This window comes from Molossus molossus, unplaced genomic scaffold (genome assembly GCF_014108415.1).
Source record: "Molossus molossus isolate mMolMol1 unplaced genomic scaffold, mMolMol1.p scaffold_m16_p_21, whole genome shotgun sequence".
Lineage (NCBI taxonomy): Eukaryota > Metazoa > Chordata > Mammalia > Chiroptera > Molossidae > Molossus > Molossus molossus.
This window is the reverse complement of record NW_023425357.1, coordinates 37,259,155-37,284,052: the sequence shown is the minus strand read 5'-3', so window position 1 is coordinate 37,284,052 and position 24,898 is coordinate 37,259,155. Positions and strand designations below refer to the sequence as shown.

General features: G+C 44.6%; 2 protein-coding genes across 4 annotated transcripts in view; both read right to left on the bottom strand.

The window, feature by feature from the left end:
* Window positions 1-602: 602 nt before the first annotated feature.
* GFOD2 (glucose-fructose oxidoreductase domain containing 2) overlaps window positions 603-24,898 on the bottom strand; it is a 36,869-nt gene continuing 12,573 nt past the window's right edge. The window contains exons 1-2 of one of the 3 annotated variants that reach the window (XM_036274399.1): window positions 4,467-4,653; window positions 603-2,268 (exon numbers count right to left, since the gene is read on the bottom strand). In XM_036274399.1, coding sequence (XP_036130292.1) covers window positions 1,370-2,212 — 843 coding nt within the window. In that variant the 5' untranslated portion in view covers window positions 2,213-2,268; window positions 4,467-4,653 and the 3' untranslated portion in view covers window positions 603-1,369. Of the gene's footprint in view, window positions 2,269-4,466; window positions 4,654-15,216; window positions 15,476-24,898 lie in introns of those variants that run through there. The other 2 variants (XM_036274400.1, XM_036274398.1) reach the window with 2 other exon arrangements.
* RANBP10 (RAN binding protein 10) overlaps window positions 15,469-24,898 on the bottom strand; it is a 99,152-nt gene continuing 89,722 nt past the window's right edge. The window contains exon 14 of the mRNA XM_036274380.1: window positions 15,469-15,562. Coding sequence (XP_036130273.1) covers window positions 15,498-15,562 — 65 coding nt within the window. The 3' untranslated portion in view covers window positions 15,469-15,497. The remainder of the gene's footprint in view (window positions 15,563-24,898) is intronic.

Genomic DNA, 24,898 nt, shown 5'->3' with positions numbered 1-24,898 from the left:
CCCTCCTAGGGTTCCCCTGGAGCCAACTTCACAGTTTCAACACATCTTGCAGCCAGGGATGACCCAAACTCTCCCACTGTCTCCCTGGACCAGAAGGCCTGGCAGGGCCCCACCAGAAAGTCTTGAGTACTATTTTCTTTTTTTTTAAATCCTCACCGGAGGACATTTTTGCATCTATCTTGAGATAAAGCGGAGGGAGAGAAGGAGGGGAGAGAGGCAGGAAAAGAGAAACATCTATGCGAGAGAGACACACATCGATTGGTTGCCACTCACGACCCCAACCAGGGCTGGGGTTGGGGACAAACTGCAACCGAGGTACATGCCTTAGTGGGAACTGAACCTGGGACTCTCCAGTTCGCGGGCCGATGCTCTAATCGCTGAGCCAAACCAGCCAGGGCTAATCCTGTTTTCTAAGGAAAGGATTTTCTTTGGAGGGCTCCTGGGATATGGTGATGAGGGGAGGGAAGAAACTGGGAGATGAGGGCAAGTGGTGACAGGAGCCTGTGGCCCACCAGACACTGATGGATGCAGAGGTCAAAGCTGCTGTGGAGACAACAGGAAAGAGGAAAATATAAACCATGTACAACAATAAACAAGCCTTCCATTATTTATTTTTTTTATCTTCAACCAAGGACATTTTTCCATTTTTTGTTCAGATAGAGTGGAAAGAGCCAACAACCACATGCCATAGTGTTAGAGTTTGATTTATTAACATTTATCGGATGTTTCAGAACTCTCCCCTGTCTCCTGTCTGCCAAATCAGGAGCCCTCTGCTCTAGAAAACAGTCCACTGAGAGCTCACCTAATGAAGGACCCCTCCTCCTGGCCAGGGAAGGGGCAGCCTGAAAGCCAAAAGGGCCTGGTCGCATGGGAGGGTGGGCAGGCAGGTGTGGATCCCAGAGGGATGACTTGCTATCCTCACCATTCGTGAGATGCCTTAAGCCCAAGAAAGGCACGGAAACAGGGTTCTTGTCATTTCTCCTCAGGCCTGAGGAATCAGCTAAACCGGCTCCTTGCTATGCTTTCCCATCCACTTAGGACCACAAATAGTCTGAAGCCCCCAAGTCAAGCTTTTGCTGGCCCTGCTCATTAGCATTAATGACACAGAGACCTGGCAGCAGCTCTGCCTGTTGCACATTATGCTAGACCACTCAACCATAGCAACAGGGGAGCATCACCGCCCTACAAATCTGAGGAGTAAATGAGTGCTGGAGGGGGAATTTTACCAAGGCCACCTTGGACTTCACCTAGACCCTGCACAAGTTGACTTGTTAAATGAAAGACACTGTCTATGCTACAGCCAAGCCCTCCCATCTTGACCTGACCCTCCCTGGCCCCTTTGCCTGTGGCAGGGAGCCCACGTGCAAGCTCATAGGTTATTCCGCTGGAGCGCCTCACACAGGTTCTGGTTGGCATCGGGTTCCTGTGTCAGCACCTCCACAGCCTCCCATTCCCCGGATCGGCTGGACCTTTTGATGGCATCCACGACACTCTGCATGTACAACCCATCCTCAAATGAGGCAGCCATGGAGACAGGGGTGTAGTCCCATGTGCGGCGGTCCCCCTGCCCCTGGAAGGACTGGCGCAAGGCCTGCACCATGTAGACCATACCCTTTAGGTAGAGCAGTGGGACATCCTGGGGCCCCTGCTCAGACAGTCCTGCACCCACAGCTAACGAGTCCCTCAGTAGCAGCTCCTCTTGTGTGGCAGAGTTCTTCTGTCCATAGAGGTCAGCTCCCCGGGCAACAAGACGTCCTGCAGAGCCCACCACCATGACCTCGTGCACAAAGGCACCTGGCATGTTGAAGTTGAGTGTTACTGTGCTGCACACCCCCCCACCCATGAGCATCTGGAAGAAACAGAAGTCATCACTGGTGACATGCCGGATGCCATGAATGGCCGCATTCTGCCTCACAAAGGTCTTGAGGAGCCCATGGACTTTTTCAGCTCTTTGGCCAGTCAGGTGGGTCAGCAGGTCCACAATGTAGGTGCCCATGGTGTGCAGGCCCCCACCGCCCATGAGCTCATCGCAGATCCAGCCATAGTTAGGGCTAAGCAGACTGCCTGAGTAGATGCGGGCATCGCAGATCATCACTGCACCCACGTAGTGCTCGGCGATCAGCTGCTTCATGCGCACAAAGGCAGGCAGAAAGCGCAGCACATTCCCCACCAGGCTCATCAGCTGTGGGTAGTAGCGTGAGGCTGTCACCATCCGGAAGGCATCCACCGAGGTTGCTGCCTTCTCACAAACCACATTCTTCCCAATGCCTGAGAATAAAGCACAACAGGAAACCTCAAAGTTCCAAGGGATTTACATTGGGGTGGAAAATGTATTTCTTAAAGGCAGATGGTCCAGCCAGTGTGGCTCAGCAGTTGAGCATTGACCCATGTACCAGGAAGTCGCCGGTTCAATTCCTGGTCAGGACACATGCCCAGGTTGAGAGCCAAATCCCCAGTGGGAGGTATGCAGGAGGCGGCCAGTCGATGTTCGCTCTCATCGATGTTTCTACCTCTCTCTCCCTTTCCCTTCCTCTCTCTCTAAAATCAATAAAGGATAAAAAAAAAAAAAAGAAAAGATTCCTGTATATTAAAAAAAAAAAAAAAAAAGGCAGACAAACTCAGGAAAGCCGCTTATGAGACCAGATGGTGGCCTGGGACAAGAGAAAGGTGACTCCGCTTGGATGAAAATGGTACCCAGTGACTGGGACTGGAGAAAGAGTTATGGGCTGGAAAAAGAGGAGTAAGTTCTTAAGGGAAATTAAAGGAGTAGAGCAAAGCACAAACCAGGAGCAGGAAGTAGAGGTGGTACTATGTAATTTTAAGTATCAACTTGGTTAGGCTATGGTGCCCATCAAATATTTCTGGACATTGCTGGGAAGGTAGTTTTTATATGTGATTGACATTTAAACCAGTAGACTTTGAGTAGAATAGATTACCCTCCCTAATGTGGGTGGCCCTCACCTAGTCAGTTAAAGAGCTTCAGAAAAAAGACTGAGCTTCCCTGAAGAGGAATTCTGCTTCCAGACTGCCTCAGACTCAAGTCTGTATCAACTCTTGCTGGGATTTCCATACTGTTGTCCTGCCCTGTGGATTTCAGATTTGTCAGCTCCTACAATCACATGAGCCAAGTCCTTTTCTTTCCTCTCCTTTATTTATTTTTTTAGAGAGAGATAGAAACATTGATGAGAGACAACATTGATTGGCCACTTCCTGCATGCTCCCCACTGAGGATGTGGCCCACAACCCAGGCATATGTCCTGACTAGGAATCGAACCGGCGACCTCTTGGAGCATGGGCTGATGCTCAACCACTGAGCCATACCGGTCAGACTGAGCCAAGTCCTTAAAATAAATCTCTACCCCCCCGCCCCCCACATCCTACTGGTTCTGTTTCTCTGGAGAACACTGCTTAATATAAGTGGGCTGGAGAGGTAAAACATGTTTCTTAGACATGCCTATGTACCTTTCTGCATTTATTAGATCACTAGCTTGGAGCAAAAATATCTGTATTTTAGGGGACGGGCTTTGCACTCTCAGGTGTAACTGCAGAAGGGGCCCTAAGATTCCCTGCAGATTTTTTTTTTTTTTTTTTTTTTAATCCTCACCCGAGGACATTTTTGCATTTTTTGTTCAGACAGAGCGGGAGGGAGAGAGAGGAAGCGAGAGAGAGAGAAACATCGATGTGAAGGGACACATCGAGTGGTTGCCACCCGCACGACCAACCAGGGCCGGGGACAAACTGCAACCGAGGTACGTGCCCTTAGCGGGAACCGAACCCGGGTCTCTCTGTACCACAGGCCGACGCTCTAACCGCTGAGCCAAACTGGCCAGGGCTGCAGATTGTTTTTTAAAAACAATGGTTCAATAAGTTGGTGTAGTGAAAAAGCCAGAAAATGCTTGGCTACAATTAAGAGGGGAAAAGGAGTGAAAACGTCTTTTCTGCTGTCACACCCATTCTGAGTCCGCTAACACTGGAAGGCACTCAGAAAGTAAAGCAAAGCTAGACAAAACTCAAGGAGAGCCCGAGACTGAGCCGCTTATTTCCCTATGAAGAAATGGAAAAGATCAACATTCCTCCATGTTTTAAAATGAAGAGTTCATGAGGGTATGAGCAGCCATAAGACACTAACAACACCTGGGGTACTCCTGTGAGCTTGGGGTGGTTCAATTAGAAAGTAGTCCTATACTAATACCCTTCAATAAAACACAAAGCCCAGAAGTGGTATGGACAAGACACACAGGTGCAAATGGCAGGATCAGAGAAGGCTTCACAGGGGCGTGATGATCCTGGGAGTATAAGGGGGAAAAGGATATCTAAAAAGAGGAAACTGCATGCGCAAAGGCACTGATGTAGAAAAGAGCCAAGAGTTCAGATTCCTAAAGTCCTGTATGCATACCAGGAACGGGCTGGAGGGGATACACAGGATCTACAATGTGGGAAACTGGATAGTCGGCAGTGTCACTCACAAAGACATTCAGAGTGGAGGGCTAAGTTTGGGGTGGAATCCAAAACTGGGCTGTCGATACTCCCCTCCCCAGGTCTTCCTCATCTCAGTTGATGGCAACTCCATTCACCCAGTTTCTCAAGCCAAAGTCACTGGAGTCATCTCTCACATCCCACTTTCTTCTTTCTAATTCTCCAGAGAATATGCTTTTCACTGATTTGAGAGAGAGACAGAGACACACACACACAGAGAAACATGGATCAGTTGCCTCCTGCACCCACCCCAACCCACATGCAACCTGGGTTATGTGTCCTGACCCATCGCCTTTCAGTGTATGGGATGATGCTCCAACCAACTGAACCACACCAGCTAAGGCTGTCATATCCCACTTTCAATCATCAGTAAATCCTGTTCACTTAGTCTTCAAACTATATTCAGAATCTACTTCTCACTACCACCACCGCCACCTTCCTCATCTAAGTCACCACTGTTTCTGTTTGTTTTTAAATGTTTTTATTAATTTTTTTCCAGAGAAACATTGATTGGCTGCCTCCTGCATGCCCTCTACTGGGGAAGCCTGGGCATGTGCCCTGACTGGGAATCAAACCAGCAATCTTTTGGTGCATGGGACGATGCTCAATCAAGACACATGGGCCAGGCCAAGTCACCACTGTTTTTTGCCTGCATTATTTCAATGGCAGCTTAACTGGTCTCCCTCAATTTCTTCTCAATAAAGAAGTCAAGGTAATTCTCTTAAAACTTAAGATGGCCCTGGCCAGTTTGGCTCAGCGGTTAGAGCATTAGCCTGTGGACCAAAGAGTCTTGGGTTTGATTCCAGTCAAGAGCACATACCTGGGTTGCAACTCGATTCCCAGCCCCGGTTGGGGTCATGCAGGAGGCAACCAATGGATATGTTTCTCTCACACTGATGTTTCTTTCTCTCTCCCTCCCTCCCTATCTATCTGAAAATTAATGGAAAAATATTCTCAGGTGAGGATTAAAACAAACAAACAAACAAACAAACAAAAAAACTTAAGATGGATCAGATTATATATCTGCTTTGCGTAAAACCCTGTGATGGCTTCTCATCTCATTCGAAATAAAAAGCCAAAGTCTTTACAGTGATCTATCCACAGGACCATACATGGTCTGTTCACGGCTTCAAATTTTTTTTGTTAGTCCTCAGCTGAGGATATTTTTTCCATTGATTTTTAGAAAGTGGAAGGAAGGAAGGGAGGGGGAGAAGGGGGAGAGGAGGGAGAGAGGAGAGGAAAGAGAGGAGAGTGAAGAGAGGAGAGAGAGAGAGACAACACACATACACACACATCCATGTGAGAGAGACACATGGATTGGTTGCTTCCTGCATGCGCCCTGACCGTGGCTAGGGACTGAACCTGCAACCCAGGTATGTGACCTTGACTGGGAATCAAACCTGTGGCCTTTTGGTATGTGGACCGACACTCTAACCACTGAGTCACACTGCCCCAGGCCAAAATTTTCTTTTAAATCTCTTTGCCTACTATGGTCCCTCTCCTACTCATACTGCTCTAGCCACTGAATGCGAGGTGGGGGCTGCTATACACAAAGGCCCGGTGGATGGGGAGAGGCAATGATCACTAAACAGAAAACTGACAGGCAGGGCCAGGCCTTGTCAATGTGGTCAGCACACAGATCTTATATGTTTACTCTTCTTGTTGAAGATCATCTTGAACATTGGGCACATTTAGGCCTCTATTCCATGGCCATGCAGGCTGCACTTACACTCCACAGGTGCTCTTTGGATGGAGGGGCAGCTGCCCAGCCTGGAAGAATATATCTCAGGGCAAACAGGGTAAGACTGTGACTTCTCTGGGTATGTGCATCTCCAATAACCCTGGTGTTCATTCCCTTGGTCTCCTGAAAGTTTTCTGAGTGTTTTCAGATAGGTAAATGATTGGAACACAGATAATTTCTGGTGGCCCACTGCAGGGTGCATCTTCCCTGGCTCCATTCAAACAGGTTCAGAAGGGGAACTTATCTGGCCACTTTGCAACAGAAACAACTACAGGCAACAAATCTGGCAATAAAAAATAAAAAAGCTTGCCCTGGCCAGTTTGGCTCAGTGGTTAGAGTGTCGGCCTATATACCAAGGATTCTGGAGTTCAATTCCAGCCAAGGGCACGTACCTCCTTTGCGGTTTGTCCCTGGCCCTGGTTGGGGTTGTGTGGAAGGCAGTCAATCAACGTGTCCTTCTCACATCGATGTGTCTGTCTGTCTGTCTCTCCCCCTCCCACTTGATCTGAAGATATTTGAGAAAGTATCCTTAGGTGAGGATTAAAAAATAAATAAATAGCCCTGGCCAATTTGGTTCAGCGGTTGAGTGTCGACCTGCGGACCAGAGAGTCCCGGGTTCAGTTCCCGCTAGGGGCACGTACCACAAAACAATAAATAAATAAATAAATAAGCAAGCATACAAGCTTTATACAAATGACTGATATCCCACATGGACAGGTGACTGCCCAGGAAGGGCCATTTAGTGTTGCTAAACTCATGCTTTGGGGCCAGCTACTTCTGTTCTAATCCTGGTTCTTTCACTTCACTGCTGAATGACCAGAAAAGATTCTAAACCTCTCTGGGCTTTTGGTTTACTATATAACACTATAAAATGGGAGTCATATCCACTTTGTAGGATAGAAGAGAAAACTAAGTCAAATAAGACAGTATGTGTAAGTGTCTGGCCCAGCACAGCTCTGTCAATGGTACATTTTATTATCATCCCCATGGGAGAGACCCATCAGATATCCTAAATACAGAAGAAAAAGGGCCCATAGTGACTTAAGTTTGAAGACTCATATAGAAGCTACATTTTTCAGGCCAATAATTTCAATGTTAAGTATTCTGAAATTCTGATTTTTAAAAAAAGTTTAAAAATCAACATAAACACAGATGAGTTTTCTCATTATATGTGCTGTTTATCAGGTCTCTCATAGAGTTATGCCTGCTCAGCCCTTTGGAAGCTCATATACTAACAAAGCCCACAGGAGAGAATTTTGTGCCTCAGGCCAATCCTTCTAAGCTCTCCTCACCTCCTACCCACCATCCCCTGCTACCCTGGACCTCCAGAACTCCAAAGAACATTTGCCATTTGCACATATGGGATTCTCAGGGATGAACTCCCAGTATTGTGCACCTCAGTGCTGTAGCAGGGAGGAACACATGAAGATCAGTAGACTATGACATAATTCAACCTCTTCCCTTGACAAAACTCTTAAACCTGCTAATCTTCTCTAAATAATAACAAAAGCTTTATAAAAGGTGCAGGAAGGACAACAGGAGATGGCCAGCCAAGTGTCACATGCCCAGGGCAAGGGGCCAAGGTAGGGGGAGAACCTTGCACTGGGGTGAGGCCTGGCAGGAGGGGGCCCTGCAGGGAGCAGCACCCCTGACTGCTATCACTGTTTTCTCTTAGAGGGTCTCCAATGCTTCTTCACATTTGTGGGATTTTAGGATTAGGGACAGGAGAATCACAACATTGGGTGAGAATTTGGCCATTTGGCTGTAGAACACATATGGCTAACCAGGGAAGTAATGAGGAAATTGGGTTCTCAGACATAAACACCCCATCTAAGAGCTGTAGCTCTGGCCAAACCAGAGGATTCCTGCCATAACTATTCACTTCAGTGGTTGGGTAGACAACGCCGTGTGGGGAGGAGAGGATATGGGCTGGGAGGAAGAGGACTTCTGTGGCTGCTGAGAGTTTGGTGGTGATAAAACTAGGATAAGTAATCCCTGTTCATGCCAGGGGAGGTCAGGGAAGGAAGAGAGACCTCACTTCCTCACTTCTTGAGCCCAAACAATAGAGAGCTCTTGAACTCAGAACTCAGCAGTACTGTAAGTGTGGGAACTAAAGGCCATTTTGAGTTAAACGGGTTCCTGCAGGCCAGCTACTCCCTTTAGAAAGACTTGGGTTGTTTTGAAAGACTTGTTTATTTAATTTTATCTAACTTTCCTGCTAGGAAGTCAAAGGAGAAATTAGTGAAGCTGAAAACTGCTTTTTGTCTCCAGGGAATGGGGAAAGTTGGATACTGAGTGCTTAGCTCAGATCTTCTGTGGGGTAAATAAATTTCATGCTGCAAGCCTCTCTCCAGCTCATACTCCCCAGACTAATTAGGAGTGAAGTCCCCTTGAGCACCAGAGGCCCAGAGAAGCTGCCCCAGACCACCATTTCATTCCCTAGTAACACACCACAGGTTCCCAGCTCTGGGACTACAACACCTGTTTCTCTATCTAGACGCATGGGACTAGATAAATGATTTCAAACAATGGGGTAGAGAAACAGTCCAGGAAAAAGCAACACTTTTGTGTTTTACAAAGTCCAGGGATTTTATACACACACACACACACACACACACACGTATATGTGTGTGTGTGTGTGTGTGTGTATATGTATATATCTCACACATAAAAGGTACTGCTACTGAAAAAGTGAGTCTGAAAGCACCAGACTGAATCACTCTTGCTCACGGTCCCCTCTCCACCCTTTCCTGGGTTGCAGCCCCATGTTGGCTTCCTGGGTCACACCAGCAGACTTGGGTTGCATGGGCAGAATCTGTGAATATCTTCATTCATCCAGTGTACTAACGCCCTCTGTCAAACACTGGGGATACAACATCGGGCATGGTCTCTATCTTCAGACAATTTACATTTAGTGGAGAGATAGCTATCACATTATCATAATAAATACATGTAGAACTGCCCCTATGATAAACGCCATGAATACGATATAAATGGTCACATGAGAACATACAGCAGGGACTTGACCTGCACTGGGGGTCAGGGAAGGCTTCTCAAGAGACTGGTGTTCTTGGGATTAAATTATCTGGGTCAGGTTGCTTGAGGAACGATCTCTTGTTATCTCTCTCTCTCCTTTTTTTTTTTATCCTCACCCGAGGACATTTTTGTTCAGATAAAGTGAGAGGGAGGAAGAGAGAGAGAGAGAGAAACATCGATGTGTCCAGCTGATGTGGCTCACTGGGGCCAGGGACAAACTGCAACCAAGGTACATGCCCTTAGAGGGAACCGAACCCGGGTCTCTCTGGACCGCGGGCCGACACGCTAACCACTAAACAAAACTGGCCAGGGCGATCTCTTGTTATCTCAAGAGCCCATAGGGAAAGAGTTGGCAAACTCAGTGCTTTTCTAATGAGGCACATAAGTACCAAAAACTGGGCACAGAAACTCACTTTTTAGAGACAGATTTAAGAAAATATTCAACTTTGGCAATGATGTTAGAGCACTTTACACATTAAAAAATATTTTCTGAACCATTTCTTAGCTGAGAAATAAAACATATCAGGGTCCCTCCCTCTCCTTTAAAGAATTCATGGGAAAGATTTAAAGATAAAATTTGAGAGAGAAGAAATTTTTAAAGAAGTCAAACAAGCCCTGGCTGGTTTGGCTCAGCGGTTAGAGTGTCGCCCTGCGGTCCAGAGAGACCCAGGTTCGGTTCCCACTAAGGGCACGTACCTCGGTTGCAGTTTGTCCCTGGCCCTGGTTGGGTCGTGCGGATGGCAACCACTCGATGTGTCCCTTTCACGTCGATGTTTTTCTCTCTCTCTCTCTTCGTCTCTCTCCCTCCCACTCTATCTGAACAAAAAATGGAAAAATGTCCTCAAGTGAGGATAAAAAAAAAAGTCAAACAAAAGCAGAAAATAAGATGCCACAGAAAGAGTTGTGATATGAAAATTACACCTCTGGAGGATAAGTCCATGAATTAATTTTAGGAAAAATAAGAATGAGGTCAAGAAACAATCTTTATGGTCTCAGAAGTCAGGTAAAAATGTAATGATCTAACAAGCTGAGGAAAATGCAATTTTGCCCACAACATTAATACTCGGTGAGAAGTAAATGTAACAATCCTGGACCTCGGCTTCTTTAACTGAAAATGAAGACAGTGGATTAGATCAGTGATTCTCCATACTTAGTGTATATTAGAATCACCTGGAAGGACTGTTCAAACACAGATTGTTAGGCTTCACTCCAGATTTAGAAGGTCTGGGATGGGGCTTAAGAATCTGGATTTATAATACGTTCCAAGGTCATGCTGACGCTGTTGGTTCAGGAACCACTGGACAAGATACTCTCTCCATAGCCCCTGCAGGCCTATGAATTCCAGAAGAAAATACAGTACTACAATTGTTATTAAAAGTTTTAGGAAAATAATGGTCTAGGTCATATATGTCCTTATAGGTGTAAATCTGTATCAGCAGTGTATGCCTCACATTATTACTTCGAAGTTGCCACAACTTGCCTTTTACATTGCTTAGCATAACACAATGCCAGATGATCCCTAACTAAATAGAGGTTTTAGATGACTGTGATAAACTTTTCACTGGTTCAAGATCTGGAAGAGCTCACCTAAAATTAGAGTACTTCAACAGCTATAGAGCTTAATAATTATGCATTATTTTTTTTTCAGCTCTAAAAAGACTGAGGATCTAAAGCTTAGCCCCAATAATAGGAGAGAAAAAAAAGAGAGAGACATATGTGGGAGAAACACAGAAAATATACTCTCATGTATATATAAATTCATACATAGGAACACACAAGTGGAATGGCAGTGAGGGTCTTTTGGGATATTGACTTCAGGGACTTTTTAAAAAAAATTTTTTTTCCCTTTACTGATTTGAGAGAGAGAGGAAGGGAGAAGAAGAGAGAGACAGAAACATCGATGAAAGAGAACATCAATTGGCTGCCTCCTGCATGCCCCCCACTGGGGATTTGGCCCATAACCTAGGCATGTGTCCTGACTAGGAATCGAACCGGCGACCTATTGGTGCATGGATTGACACTCAAGCACTGAGTCACACCAGCTGGACAAGACTTTTTTTTAAATCCTCACCCAAGGACATTTTTCCATTTTTTATTCAGATAGAGTGGGAGGGAAAGAGAGGAAGAGAGAGAGGGAGAAAAACATTGATGTGAAAGGGACACATCAAATGGCTGCCTCCCGCACAACCCAACCAGGGCTGGGGACAAACTGCAATCAAGGTACGTGCCCTTAGTGGGAACCGAACCCAGGTCTCTCTGGACCGCAGGCCAGTGCTCTAACCGCTGAGCCAAACTGGCTAGGGCAAGACTTTTTAAAAAATATATTTTTTTAATTCTCACCCGAGGATAGTTTTCTATTTATCTTCAGATAAAGTGAGAGGGAGGGAGGGAGAAAGAAACATCAAAGTGAGAAGGACACATTGACTGGCTGCCTCCCACACGACCTCGACCAGGGCCGGGGATGAACTGCAATCAAAGTAACTGCCCTTGACTGGAATCCAACCTGCAACTCACTGGTCCATGGGCCGATGCTCTAACTGCTGAGCCAAACCAGCCAGGGCGACTTCAGGGACTTTTAAATACAGGAAAGCCTGGCTTTTCCTTGTAATGTGATGTCAGTGTCTTTCTTGGTCAGCACTTGGAGGCAGTCATATATCATGCTGGAAAGGCTAAATGATACCCCTATTTCACCCCCATTTCACAGAGGCCCACAGAGGTTGAAAGGAATAGAAATAGGACCAAAAGTGGGGTCTGATGTCAAGGTCAGTTTGGTGTTCTGCATATAGCTGTTCATATATTCACACTCAGTACTTTGGGAAAATTAGAGTTCTTCTGGCCTCTTCCATATGTGCTAAAGTCAAGTCAGAATTACCACTAAAAAAAAGTAAAAGCAACCCTGGCCAGTTTTTCACTCAGTGGTTAGAGCATCAGCCTGCGGAGCAATGAGTCGCGGGTTTGATTCTGGTCAAGGGCATGTACCTCAGTTGCAGTTCGTCCCTGGCCCTGGTCGGGGTCATGCGGGAGGTAGCCAGTCGATGTATTTCTCTCACACTGATGTTTTTCTCTCTCTCCTTCTTAAACTCTATCTGAATATATATGGAAAAATATCCTCAGGTGAGGATTGAAAAAAAAAGGTGAAAGCACTCAGGGAGAGAACTTCACGGTCACAACAGTCTCGGTGATTCCTTTGGGGCCTGAGTGGGGAGTGCCCGAGGGCAGATCTAGCTGACATGGGATCAGGCCCGCCAACTCCTGGGATCATGTACCTACCACCAAGGATGCTCATTCATACCTCCTCCTCCTGACAATAGAGATATAGAGAGAAGGCTGATGATCCTGATTCATCATGGGCTGGGACACAAGATCCCAGAAGTTTCTGATCATCCCTGTTTATATTAAATGGCCCAAAGTCTAACATTTTCCCATACCAGGTACAGCGGGCTTATGGCCAAAGAATACAGCTTGGAAATGGTTTCTGTAAGGACCCTAAAATTCAAGAAGACTGCAAGTCTCTAGAACTCTGCCTATGGACATACCTGGCCTCACCAACATGCATTCATGCCACAGGGATGGCAAAAAAGCAAGTGGCCACAATAGCTTGATTCTCTTTAAACCAGCCTTCTGTTAAAGTGTTGGCTTAGGTGTACTTCTGAACTCAACCTGGGAGCCATTCATTATCTACCCTCCTAAGAATCTAGATCCAAAGAACAGTTCCAATGTCACACATCCTCAGAGAGAGAGAGAAAGAGAGCTATCTGGAAAAGAAAGCTAGAAAGCTAGCCCCTATAAATTTTGGCCAAAGCCCTAGCCGGTTTGGCTCAGCGGTTAGAGCGCTGGCCTGTGGTCTGGAGAGACCTGGGTTCGGTTCCCGCTAAGGGCACCTACCTCGGTTGCAGTTTGTCCCCGGCCCCAGTTGGGTCGTGTGAGTGGCGACCACTTGATGTGTCCCTTTCACGTCGATGTTTCTCCCTCTCTCCCGCCCACTCTATCTGAACAAAATATAAAAAAAAAATTTTTTTTTTGGCCTAAACTTATATGTCTTGAATCAACAACTGGACAGACTTACAATCTTGCTCATTTCAATGAACATTTATCCTTCCCCACGCATTAAGCTAAAAGTGACAGACATCCTCTATCCTCAGAACAAAGAAGAAACAAAGAACAGAGACTTGGCCCTGGCCGGTTTGGCTCAGCGATTGGAGTGTCTGCCTGCGGTCCGGAGAGACCTGGGTTCGGTTCCCGCTAAGGGCATGTACCTCGGTTGCAGTTTGTCCCCGGCCCTGGTTGGTCGTGCGGGTGGCAGCCACTCGATGTGTCCCTTTCACATCGATGTTTCCCTCTCTCTCTTTTCCTCTCTCTCCCTCCCACCCTATCTGTACAAAAAATGGAAAAATGTCCTCGGGTGAGGATGAAAAAAAAAAGAACAGAGACTTGAACCCTCCACCATGGTAGTGGCCAGGAGGTGTGGTGGTCAGCCTAGACTCAGGGAACTCCGACCGCATTCGAGAGACACTTGGTTCCTATCAACCTAAAATAATTATTCTGCCCTGGCCAGTTTGGCTCAGTGGTTAAAGGGTTGGCCCGCAGACCAATGAGTAGCGGGTTTGATTCTGGTCAAGGGCATGTACCTCAGTTGCGGATTGTCCCTGGCCCTGGTTGGGTTGTGCAAGAGGCAACCAGTCAATGTGGCTCTATCACATCGATGTTTCTCCCCCCTCCACTCTATCTGATGATAAATAGAAAAATATCCTCAGGTGAGGAATAAAAAATAAATAATTATTCTGTCAATTAATTATATGTTACCTGAATTGTTACTTAAGCCTTTTCTCATTTATCTTGTAATGTGTGTTATTTCTAGGCTCTTCAATTGGACAGTGAAATCTGAAGGTAAGGAGAGCTCTCTGATCCAACACTGCTTTAAATGCCCAGAATGACATCAGGACAGTGCCTGGCACACAGGAGTCATTAAAAAAACCCGCTGCCCACCCTGGCCGGTTTGGCTCAGCAGTTGAAGTGTTGGCCCAAGGACCAAAGAGTCCCGAGTTTGATTCTGGTCAAGGGCACATACCTCAGTTGCAGTTAGGTCCGGCCCTGGTCAGGGTCATGTAAGAAGCAACTAGTTGATGTGTCCTTTCTCACATTGATATTTCTCTCTCTCCCTTTATCTCTCCCACTCTGAAAATAAATGGAAAAATATCCTTGGGTGAGGATTAAAAAAAAAAAGAAAAAACTGCTACTGATTTTTTTCCCTATTAAGTTAGATTCTGGTTTATATAAAATAATAGAGAAGAATTTTTCTACAGTTGACAGGAAAGAGAAGCCTAACAGGAACTGCAGGAAAACAGCTTAGCAAGCTACGCCCAACCAGGGGCAGGAGGTTGCTGAGTGAATTGCTTCCCAAGGGAACAGGGATGTGAGCAGGCTGTCTCATGAATCCTGTCAGGAAAGCCCAGTGCTGTCAGAGAGCCTTCCTGCCCTCTGGCATACAAGATGGCAAAGTTTGGTAGGAAAGGTGTGTGCTCAAACTAGTCAAGACCTGACAAAACATGGGAAATGGCAGCCTTGCTACACACCCTCCTTTCCTTTATGTAGTGATACAATGTACAGAAATGGAAGACCTTGTCAGTTATAAGCAATTTCCTAATACCCAGCTTTGAACTTTGAATTCACAAAGGTAAAATTTTTACAGTGCTTGAAATGCAATAATCCCTAGTCCCTGTGATAGGCCAACTCTTAAGGCATTTGCTTAATTTTTTCTCAGAGATTTACTTGTGGGAGGTGGGGAAGGCTATCTTCCCCAGTCATTGGAGCATTTCCTTCCACAGCTATGACTTCCCAATGTGCCTTTCCCCAGCACTGCCCCAAGGGTGAGTGTTGTCCCAGAGTACTAGCCCCTGCAGACTCAAGCCCAAGAAAGACCACCCAGAAGGAGGCACAGCCTGCCCTCGCCTGACTGTCCATACCTAGAGCCTTCACAGATATTTGCCGGGTGAGTGGAGGGGGGATATTGATGCACACCAGATCCACGTCTTGATGCAGCAGGACATCATCCGTCCGGCTGGTGTAGAAGGTGATGTTCATTTCCTCAGCAAGCTGTTTTGCCTCCTCCTCAGTCTTCCCCCACAGGGCCTCCACGGTGAACCCTTCTGCCCTCAGCAGTGGGACCAGAACCCGGGCAGAGCTGCCAGTCCCAAACACGCCCACTCCTGGGAGCATCTTCATGCCGGCTTCTCTGTTCACCAACTCATCTCCTCACAAGAGCCTCCAATATGAATACGACCATCCCACAGTCCTGGTCAAACATGTCTCCTGGAATAGCAAGCAGTACACTGGCTATTAGTGGAGGGCACATTCAGTTGAGGCTTTCTGGCTTATTTGGGAGCAACAAGTTCTCTGCTCAAAAGCACAAATGAAACACTGCTCCGAAATGAAAAGCTACAGAAGCTTCTCCCAAGGAGACTAAAGGATATTAGCAATATCCATTTCCTGGAAGAGGGGAACATTTAAAAAGAGTAAAGCTAGGTTCAAATCCCTGTTCTGTTACTTAATTTTATGTATGACTCTGATCAACACATTCTACCTTCAGGGCCCTAATGCTAAAAGTTCATGAATCTATATTATATTACAGAAAAAAAAGAAGAGTGGGAAACAAAAACCAGCAAAAGATGAAAGAGAGCTACCTAAGTGTTATACAGATTGTATTTTATTTATTTATTTTCCTTTATTGATGTTAGAGAGAGAGAAGAAGGGAGAGGGAGAGAGAGATGGAAACATCGATGACAGAACATCAACTGGCCACCTCCTGCATGTCCCCACCCGAGGACTGGGCCCACAACCTGGGTATATGCCCTGACTGGGAATCAAACCAGCGACCTCATGGTGCATGGGTCAATGCTCAACCACTGAGCTACACTGGCTGGGCCAGATTATTTATTTTTATGTGTGTGTGTGTGTGTGTGTGTGTGTGTGTGTGTGTGTATAAATATAAAATCCTCACCTAAGGATATTTTTCTATTTATCTTCAGATAGAGTGAGAGGGAGACAGGGGAGAGAGAGAGAAACACTGATGTGAGAAGGACACATCAACCGGTTGCCTCTGACCAGGGCCTGGGACGAACCACAACCGAGGTATGTGCCCTTGACTGGAATCGAACCCGTGACTCATTGGTCTGCAGGCCAACGCTCTAACCGCTGAGCCAAACCGGCCAGGGCTAGATTATATTTTAACAGTTTATAGTAGTAGCCCTAGCTGGGTAGCTCAATTGGCTAGAACGTCATTCCAATATGCCAAGGTTATAGGTTTGATTCCCCAGTTCGGCACATGTAAGAATCGATCAATGAATGAATGAATAAGTGGAACAAGTTGATTTTTCACTCTCTCTCCCCCACCTTCTTCTCTCTCTAAAATCAATTAAAAATAATAATAATTAAAAGACATTTAAAATTTTATGGTACCAAGCATAGGAAAATATTCATTAGAAACAAAAAATCCAAAAAAATTTTTTTCAACTACCAAATAGGCAACAGCAAAATAAACACTAATGTTTAAAATGATACTTTTTGAGCCCTGGCCAGCTAGCTCAGTTGGTTAGAGCATCAAACGCCAAGGTTGTGGGTTCAATCCCCAGGGAGGGCACATTTAAGAATCAACTGATGAATGCATGAACAATAAATAAAATGATATTTTTTGTATAAAGATATTCACGCCAGCACTGACTATGGTAGTGCAAACCTGGGAAACAATCTAGATGTTCAATAACAGTGATGGGTTAGACAAATAACACTACAATGCCACTGAAAACCATGAGGTAGAAGGCTACCAATGACCTGAAAGACATCACCATATATTCATTAAAAAGTGGGAAAACGAAACAAAACAATTGAGGTGTAACATCAATTTTGTTTTTTAAAAAAAGCGTAAAAGATATATATATATATATATATATATATGACATATATAGACATGAGAATATACAAAGACATCTATAACACATCCATAAACATATTGCCTACACAACAGCAGAAGGACCAGAATACACCTGAATTTCATGATTGCTCAGGTCGATGGGTTTTTGGACAATTTTTGTTTTTTGAACATTGCTAAATTTTCTACCATGGATATGTTTACTTATTTTTCCTTCTGATTACACGGGTTATAAAATGAAATAAAGAACAATGCCAAACAGAAGTCTGCTTGGAAACAAAGGTGAGATTTAGGTGTGCTCAGGGTATTAGGTTTCCCTATATGGCGCTCTTCCCCCAGCTAAACCAGTGATACCCACTCTGGCTGTGTATTAGGGTCACTGGTCCCAAACTCACTTAATCAAACTGTGGGATGAGAATGTGTCACCATTATTTTTATTTATTTTTTGTTGATTTTAGAGAGAGAGAAAAGGAAAGGAAAAGAGAGATGGAAACATTGATGAGAACATCAATTGGCTGTCTCCTGCATGCCCCCCACTAGGGATTGGGTCCACAACCTAGGCATGTGCCCTAACCAGGAATCGAACCGGCGACCTTTTGGTGCATGGATTGACGCTCAACCACTGAGCCACACTGGCCTGGTTCTATATTGATTTTTAAAGAGAGAGGAACAGAGAAGGAGAGAGAAACATTGATGAGAGAGAATATCGAATGGCTGCCTCCTGCATGCCCCACATTGGGGATTGGGCTCATAACCTGGGTATGTGCCCTGACTGAGAATTGAACCAGCAACCTCTTGGTGCATGGCTCGACACCTAACCAGTGAGCCACACCGGCCAGGCCACTAGGTTTTTTTTTTATCCTTACCTGAGGACATTTTTCCATTTTTTGTTCAGGTAGAGTGGGAAGGAGAGAGAGAGAGAGAAACACTGACGTGAAAGGCTGCCACCCACATGACCCAACCAGGGCTGGGGACAAACCGCAACCGAGGTATGTGCCCTTAGCGGGAACCAAACCCTGGTCTCTCTGGACTACAGGCCGACGCTCTAACCGCTGAGACAAACTGGCCAAGGAGGGCCATTAGGTTTTATCTTAATCATCTTTCTGTCTGATGGTGAATAATGTCTGTGGCCTCAGTCACTCCTTTTTCCTCTTCGCTGATAATTTTCCTGCCCTTACAGGCTTCCTTTCTAATAAGAAGACAGGTTAGTCATATAGACTCTTTAATAATTTTCGTGTCCTGGACTCCCTTTAGCAATTTTGGTCCCTTTCTGCACTTATAGGTTATTTTTGGTTACTTACAAGTCATGAATATCCCGAGAGCCTGAAGGTCAAATCTGTTGTACTAAATAAGTAAGATTTTGCTTAAATTTTGTGGGTCATTAATTACCAGCAAAAAAGGCAGAGGAATGAGACACAGCTACCATAGCAATATGATATCCATGTCCCCTCTAAATTCATGCCCAGGGCACACTTCCTCTTCTTTAGCACCTCATTCCTTCATGCTTCAGCTATGTTTTGGTGTACATTTGTATCTGTGGCTTAAAACAACAAAATGGATTAGAATAAATATGGATTAGAATAAATTTTAATAACCTCTGTTTTACTGATACCAACTCAAAAGGCAACTTTATCAACATCCATAAAGGGACACTAGCTAGACTGAGGAAGCCAGATGGCATAAAGCTAGGCAGATTTGATGACTGGGTATTTCCAGCACAAGCAGGCAGAACTGGTTTCCTCTTATTTCAGTGACTACCTTTCTCACCTCTAACATTTCCTTACTGCTTGCCCCTAATATCCCTGTATATATACCTTTCATGTGCCTCCAAAGATCTCTATAAATCCAGGCCTACCTCACATGCTGGTCAAAAATGAAGGGTGGCCCTGGCTGGTGTGGCTCAGTGGATTGAGCATCGTCCCATGAACTGAGAGGTCCCAGTTCAATTCCTGGTCAGGGCACATGCCTGGGTTGCAGGTGTGATCCCCAGTGAGGGGAGGAGGGTGCATGTGCAGGAAGCAGCCAATCGATGTTTCTATGTCTCCCTCTCTTTGCCCCCTCTCTAAAAAAATTAATAAAAACATATTTTTTAAAATACAAAAAAAGCATTACGTTGAGTGAAAGATGCCAGGCACATACATCAAAAAACCCCATACTGCCCTGGCCGGTTTGGCTCAGCAGTTAGAGAGTCGGCCTGCTGTCCAGAGAGACCTGGGTTTGGTTCCCACTAAGAGCATGTACCTCGGTTGCAGTTTGTCCCCGGCCGTGGTTGGTCGTGCAGGTGGCAGCCACTCAATATGTCCCTTTCATGTCGATGTTTCCTTCTCTCTCTCTCTCTCTCTTCCTCTGTCTCCCTCCCACTCTATCTGATCAAAAAAATGGAAAAATGTCCTCGGGTGAGGATAAAAAAAAAACAAAAACAAAAAACAACTCAGAGTTAGTAGAAGGAAGGGTATAATAAATAAATAATAAAGATCAGTGCAGACTCCATGTATCTCACTCACATCAATGTTTCTATCTCTCTCCCCCTTCCTTTCTAAAAAAATCAATAAAAACATATTTTTTAAAAAATCACAGCAGCCCTGGCAGGTCTGGCTCAGTGGTTGGAGCATCGGCCTGCGGTCCCGAGAGACCTGGGTTCATTTCCCACTAAGGGCATGTACCTCAGTTGCAGTTTGTTCCCGGCCCTGGCTGGGTCGCGCGGGTGGCCGCCACTTGATGTGTTCTTTTCACGTCAATGTTTCTCTCTCTTCCTCTCCCTCCCTCCCACTCTATCGGAACAAAAAAATGGAAAAATGTCCTCGGATGAGGATAAAATAAATAAATGAATAAATAAAAAATCAGAGAAGAAACAAATGACATAGAGACCAAAAAAACAAAACAAAAACAAAAACAAAAGATCAATGAAACCAAGAGCTGGTTCTTTGAAAAAATAAGCAAGATTGATCAACCTTTAGCCAAACTCAGCAAGAAATAAAGAGAGGTGACTCAAATTAATAAAATCAGAAACAAAAGAGGTGAAGTAACAATGGACACCACAAAAATACAAAGAATTGTAAGAAAATACTATGAACAATTATATGCCAGCAAATTGGGCAACCTAGGCAAAATGGATAAATTCCTAGACTCATACAGTTTTCCAAACCTCAACAGGGAAGAGTAAGAAAACCTGAACATACCAATAACAACTAAGGAAATAGAAGCAGTAATCAATAAACTCCCAGTAAACAAAAGCCCTGGTCGGGATGGTTTCACAGGGGATTTTTACCAAACATTCAAAGAAGAACTAATAGCTATTCTCCTCTACTATTCAAAAAACTCAAGAGGGCCCAGCTGGTGTGGCTCAGTGGTTGAGCATTGACCCATGCACCAAGAGGTCACTGGTTCAATCCCTGGTCAGGGCACATGCCCAAATCCCCAGTGGGGGGCATGCAGGAGGTGGCCGGCCAATGGATGTTCTCTCTCATTGATGTTTCTTTCGCTCTCTCCTCCCTTCCTATCTCTCTAAAAATTAATACAGAAAAAAAATTTTTTTTTAAATTCAAGAGGAAGGAAGACTCCCAAATTATTTTTATAAAGCCGGCATAATCCCAATCCCAAAACCAGATAAAGACACTACAAAGAAAGAAAACTACAGGCTACTATCCCTGATGAACATAGATGCCAAAATCCTCAACAAAATCTTAGCAAATCAGATCCAGCAATATATTGAAAAATTATAGTCCTGCCTGTGTGGCTCAGTGGTTGAGCATCGACCTGAGCACCAAGAGGTCGCTGGTTGGATTCCCAGTCAGGACACATGCCCAGGTTGTGGGCTAGGTTCCCAGTGGGGGGGCATGCAGGAGGTGGCTAATCCATGTTCTCTCTCATCAATGTTTCTATCTCTCTCTCCCTCTCCTTCCTCTCTCTCTAAAATCAATAAAGAAAAAAATTATATACCATGACCAACTGGGATTTATCCCAGGGATTCAAAGCTGGTACAATCTTTGCAAATCAATAAATGTGATACACCACATAAACAAAAGGAAAGATAAAAGTCATATGATCATATCAATAGATGCTGAAAAAGCATTTGACAAAATCCAGCACCCATTTAAAAATTTTTTTTCTTGCCCTAGCCGGTTTGGCTCAGCGGTTATAGCGTCGACCTGCGGTCCGGAGAGACCCGAGTTCGGTTCCCGCTAAGGGCATGTACCTTGGTTGCAGTTTGTCCCCGGTTCTGATTGGGTCATGCGGGTGGTGACCACTCGACGTGTCCCTTTCACGTCGATGTTTCTCTCTCTCTCTCCCTCCTGCTCTATCTGAACAAAGAATGGAAAAATGTCCTCCAGTGAGGATTAGAAAAAAATTTTTTTTCCCTTTACTGATTTTAGAGGAAGAGGAAAGGAGAAGGAGAGAGAGAGAGAGAGAACATTGATGAGAGAGAACATCAAGTGGCCACCTCCTGCATTCCCCCCATTGGGGATTTGGCACACAACTTGGGCATATGCCCTGACCAAGAATTGAACCGATGACCTCTTGGTGCATGGGTCAATGCTCAACCACTGAGCCACACCGGCTGGGCCCAGCACCCATTTTTTTTTTTTTTTTTAATCCTCACCCTAGGATATTTTTCCATTTTTTGTACAGATAGAGTGGGAGGGAGAGAGAGGAAGGGAGAGAGAGAGAGAAACATCGACGTGAAGGGACACATCGAGTGGCTGCCACCCACACGACCAACCAGGGCCGGGGACGAACTGCAACCGAAGTACGTGCCCTTAGCGGGAACCGAACCCAGGTCTCTCAAGACTGCAGGCCGACGCTCTAACCGCTGAGCCAAACTGGCCAGGGCCCAGCACCCATTTTTGATAAAAACTTTCAGCAAAGTGGGAGTAGAATGATCATACATAATAAAGGCCATATATGACAAACCTACAGTCAACATCCTATTAAAAGGGCAAAAACTAAAAGCATTTCCCGTAAGAACAGGAACAAGGCAGGGATGATGTCTGCTTTCACCACTCTTTCTTTTCTTAAATATGTTTGTATTGATTTTTATATCTTTTTTTTTTTCCTTTAATTCTCACCCAAGGACATTTTTCCATTTTTTGTTCAGATAGAGTAGGAGGGCGGGAGAGAGAGAGAGAGAGAGAGAGAGAGAAACATCGACGTGAAAGGGACACATAGAGTGGTTGCTACCCGCATGATCCAACCAGGGCTGGGGACAAACTGCAACAGAGTTCTGAATCCGGGTCTCTCTGGACTGCAGGCCGATGCTCTAACCGCTAAGCCAAACCCGCCAGGGCTGTTTTTATTGATTTTTAGAGAGAGAGTAAGGGAGAGGGAGATAGAAACATTGATTGGCTGTGTCCTACACACTCCCTACTGGGGACTGAGTCTGCAACCTGGGCATGTGCCCTGACTGGGAATTGAACCGGCAACCTCTTGGTCAACACTCAACCAGTGAGTCACACCAGCCAGGCCACTTTCGCCACTCTTATTCAACATAGTACTGGAAGTCGTAGCCACAGCAATCAGAAAATAACAAATAAAATGCATCCAAATTGGAAAGGAGGAAGTGAAACTGTCATTATTCACAGATGACATGATATTATACATGGAAAACTCTAAAGACTGCACCCAAAAACTAATAGATTTAATAAATGAATTCGGCAAAGTAGCAGGACACAAAATCAACATCCAGAAATCACTGGCATTTTATACACCTATAATGAACACACAGAAAGAGAAACTAAAAAATCCCATTTACCAGTGCAACAAAAAAATTAAGATACCTAGGAATAAACTTAATCAATGAGGTAAAAAACATATTCTCAGAAAATTACAGGACATTGAAAAAAGAAATAGAGGAAAACCTAAAAAAGTGGAAGTATATACCATGTTCATGGATTGGAAGAATTAACATCATTAAAATGCCCATGCCCTGGCCGGTTAGGCTCAGCGGTTAGAGTGTTGGCCTGCAGTCCAGCAAGACCCGGGTTCAGTTCCCGCTAAGGGCATGTACCTTGGTTGCAGTTTGTCCCCGGTCCTGGTTGGGCCGTGCAGGTGGCAACCACTCCATGTGTCCCTTTCACATCGATGTTTCTCTCTCTCTCTTCCTCCCACTTTATCTGAACAAAAAATGGAAAAATGTCCTCCAGTGAGGATAAAAAATAAAATAAAATGTCCATACCACCCAAAGCAATCTTTAGATTCAGTTCAATCCCTATTAAAATACCAATGGCATAATTCACAGATCTAGAACAAATACTCCAAAAGTTCATATGGAACCAAAAAGGGCTGTGAATAGCAACAATCTTTCAAGCAACAATCTTGAAAGAGAAAAACAAAGTTGGAGAAATCACAATTCCAGATATCAGGTTATACTACAAAGCCACTGTAATCCAAACAGCCTGGTACTGGCACAAGAACAGGCATATAGATCAATGGAACAGAACAGAGAACTCGGAAATTGCCCCAAGACATTATGCTCAATTAATATTTAACAAAGGAGGCAAGAGCATACAATGGAGTAAAAACAGTCTCTTCAATAAATGGTGTTGGGAAAATAAGATAGGTACATGCAAAAAAAATGAAACTAGACCACCAACTTACACCATACACCAAGAATAAACTCAAAATGGATAAAAGACTTAAATGTAACCCGTGAAACCATAAACACCCTAGAATAAAAGGCAGGCAGCAAAATCTCAGACATCACACATAGTGGAATTTTCACTGATACATTGCCTAGGGCAAGAGAAACAAAGAAAAAAATAATAAATGGGACTACATCAAACTAAAAAGCTTCTGCACAGAAAAAGAAACCAGCATCAAAATGAAAAGGGATCCCACTGTGTGGGAGAACACATTTTCCAATAATACATCAAATAAGGAATTAATATCTAAAATATATAGAGTACTCGTATAACTCAACAAAAGGAAGACAAACATTCCCATTAAAAAATGGACAGAGGACCTGAATCGAAACTTCTCCAAACAGGACATATAAATGGCCAAGAGACATATGAAAAAATGTTCAACATCATTAATCATTAGAGAGATGCAAATTAAAATGACTATGAGGTATCACACCTGCCGGAATGGCTGCCATCAACAAATCATCAAACAAGTGCTGGTGAGGATGTGGAGAAAAGGGTACTCTAGTAGACCGCTGATGGGAATGCATACTGGTGCAGCCATTATGGAAAAGAATATGGTGTTTCCTCAAAAAATTAAAAATGGAACTGCCATTTGACCCAGTGATTCTACTTCTAGGAATATATCCTAAGAAGCCTGAAACACCAATCAGAAAGAATATATGCACCCCTATGTTCATGGCAGCACTATTTGCAATAGCTAAGATCTGGAAACAACCCAAGTGTCCATCAGTAGATAAGTGGGTAAAAAAACTGTGGTACATTTACACAGTGGAATACTAAGCAGCCATAAGAAAGAAAGATCTCTTACCCTTTGAGATGATGTGGAGGGACCTAGAGAGTATTATGCTAGTGAAATACGCCAGTCAGAGAAAGACAAGTCTCATAAGATCTCATTTATTTGTGGAATATAATAAACAAAATAAGCTAATGAACAAAGCTGATCCAGAGACATGGAATTAGGGAACAGACTGATAAACCTCAGAGGGAAGGGAGGTGGGGGGGAGGGGAAAGACAAACCAAAGAACTTATATGTGGGAGTGAAGAAGAGGGTAACAATGTGGGAAAAAATAAAAGACATCT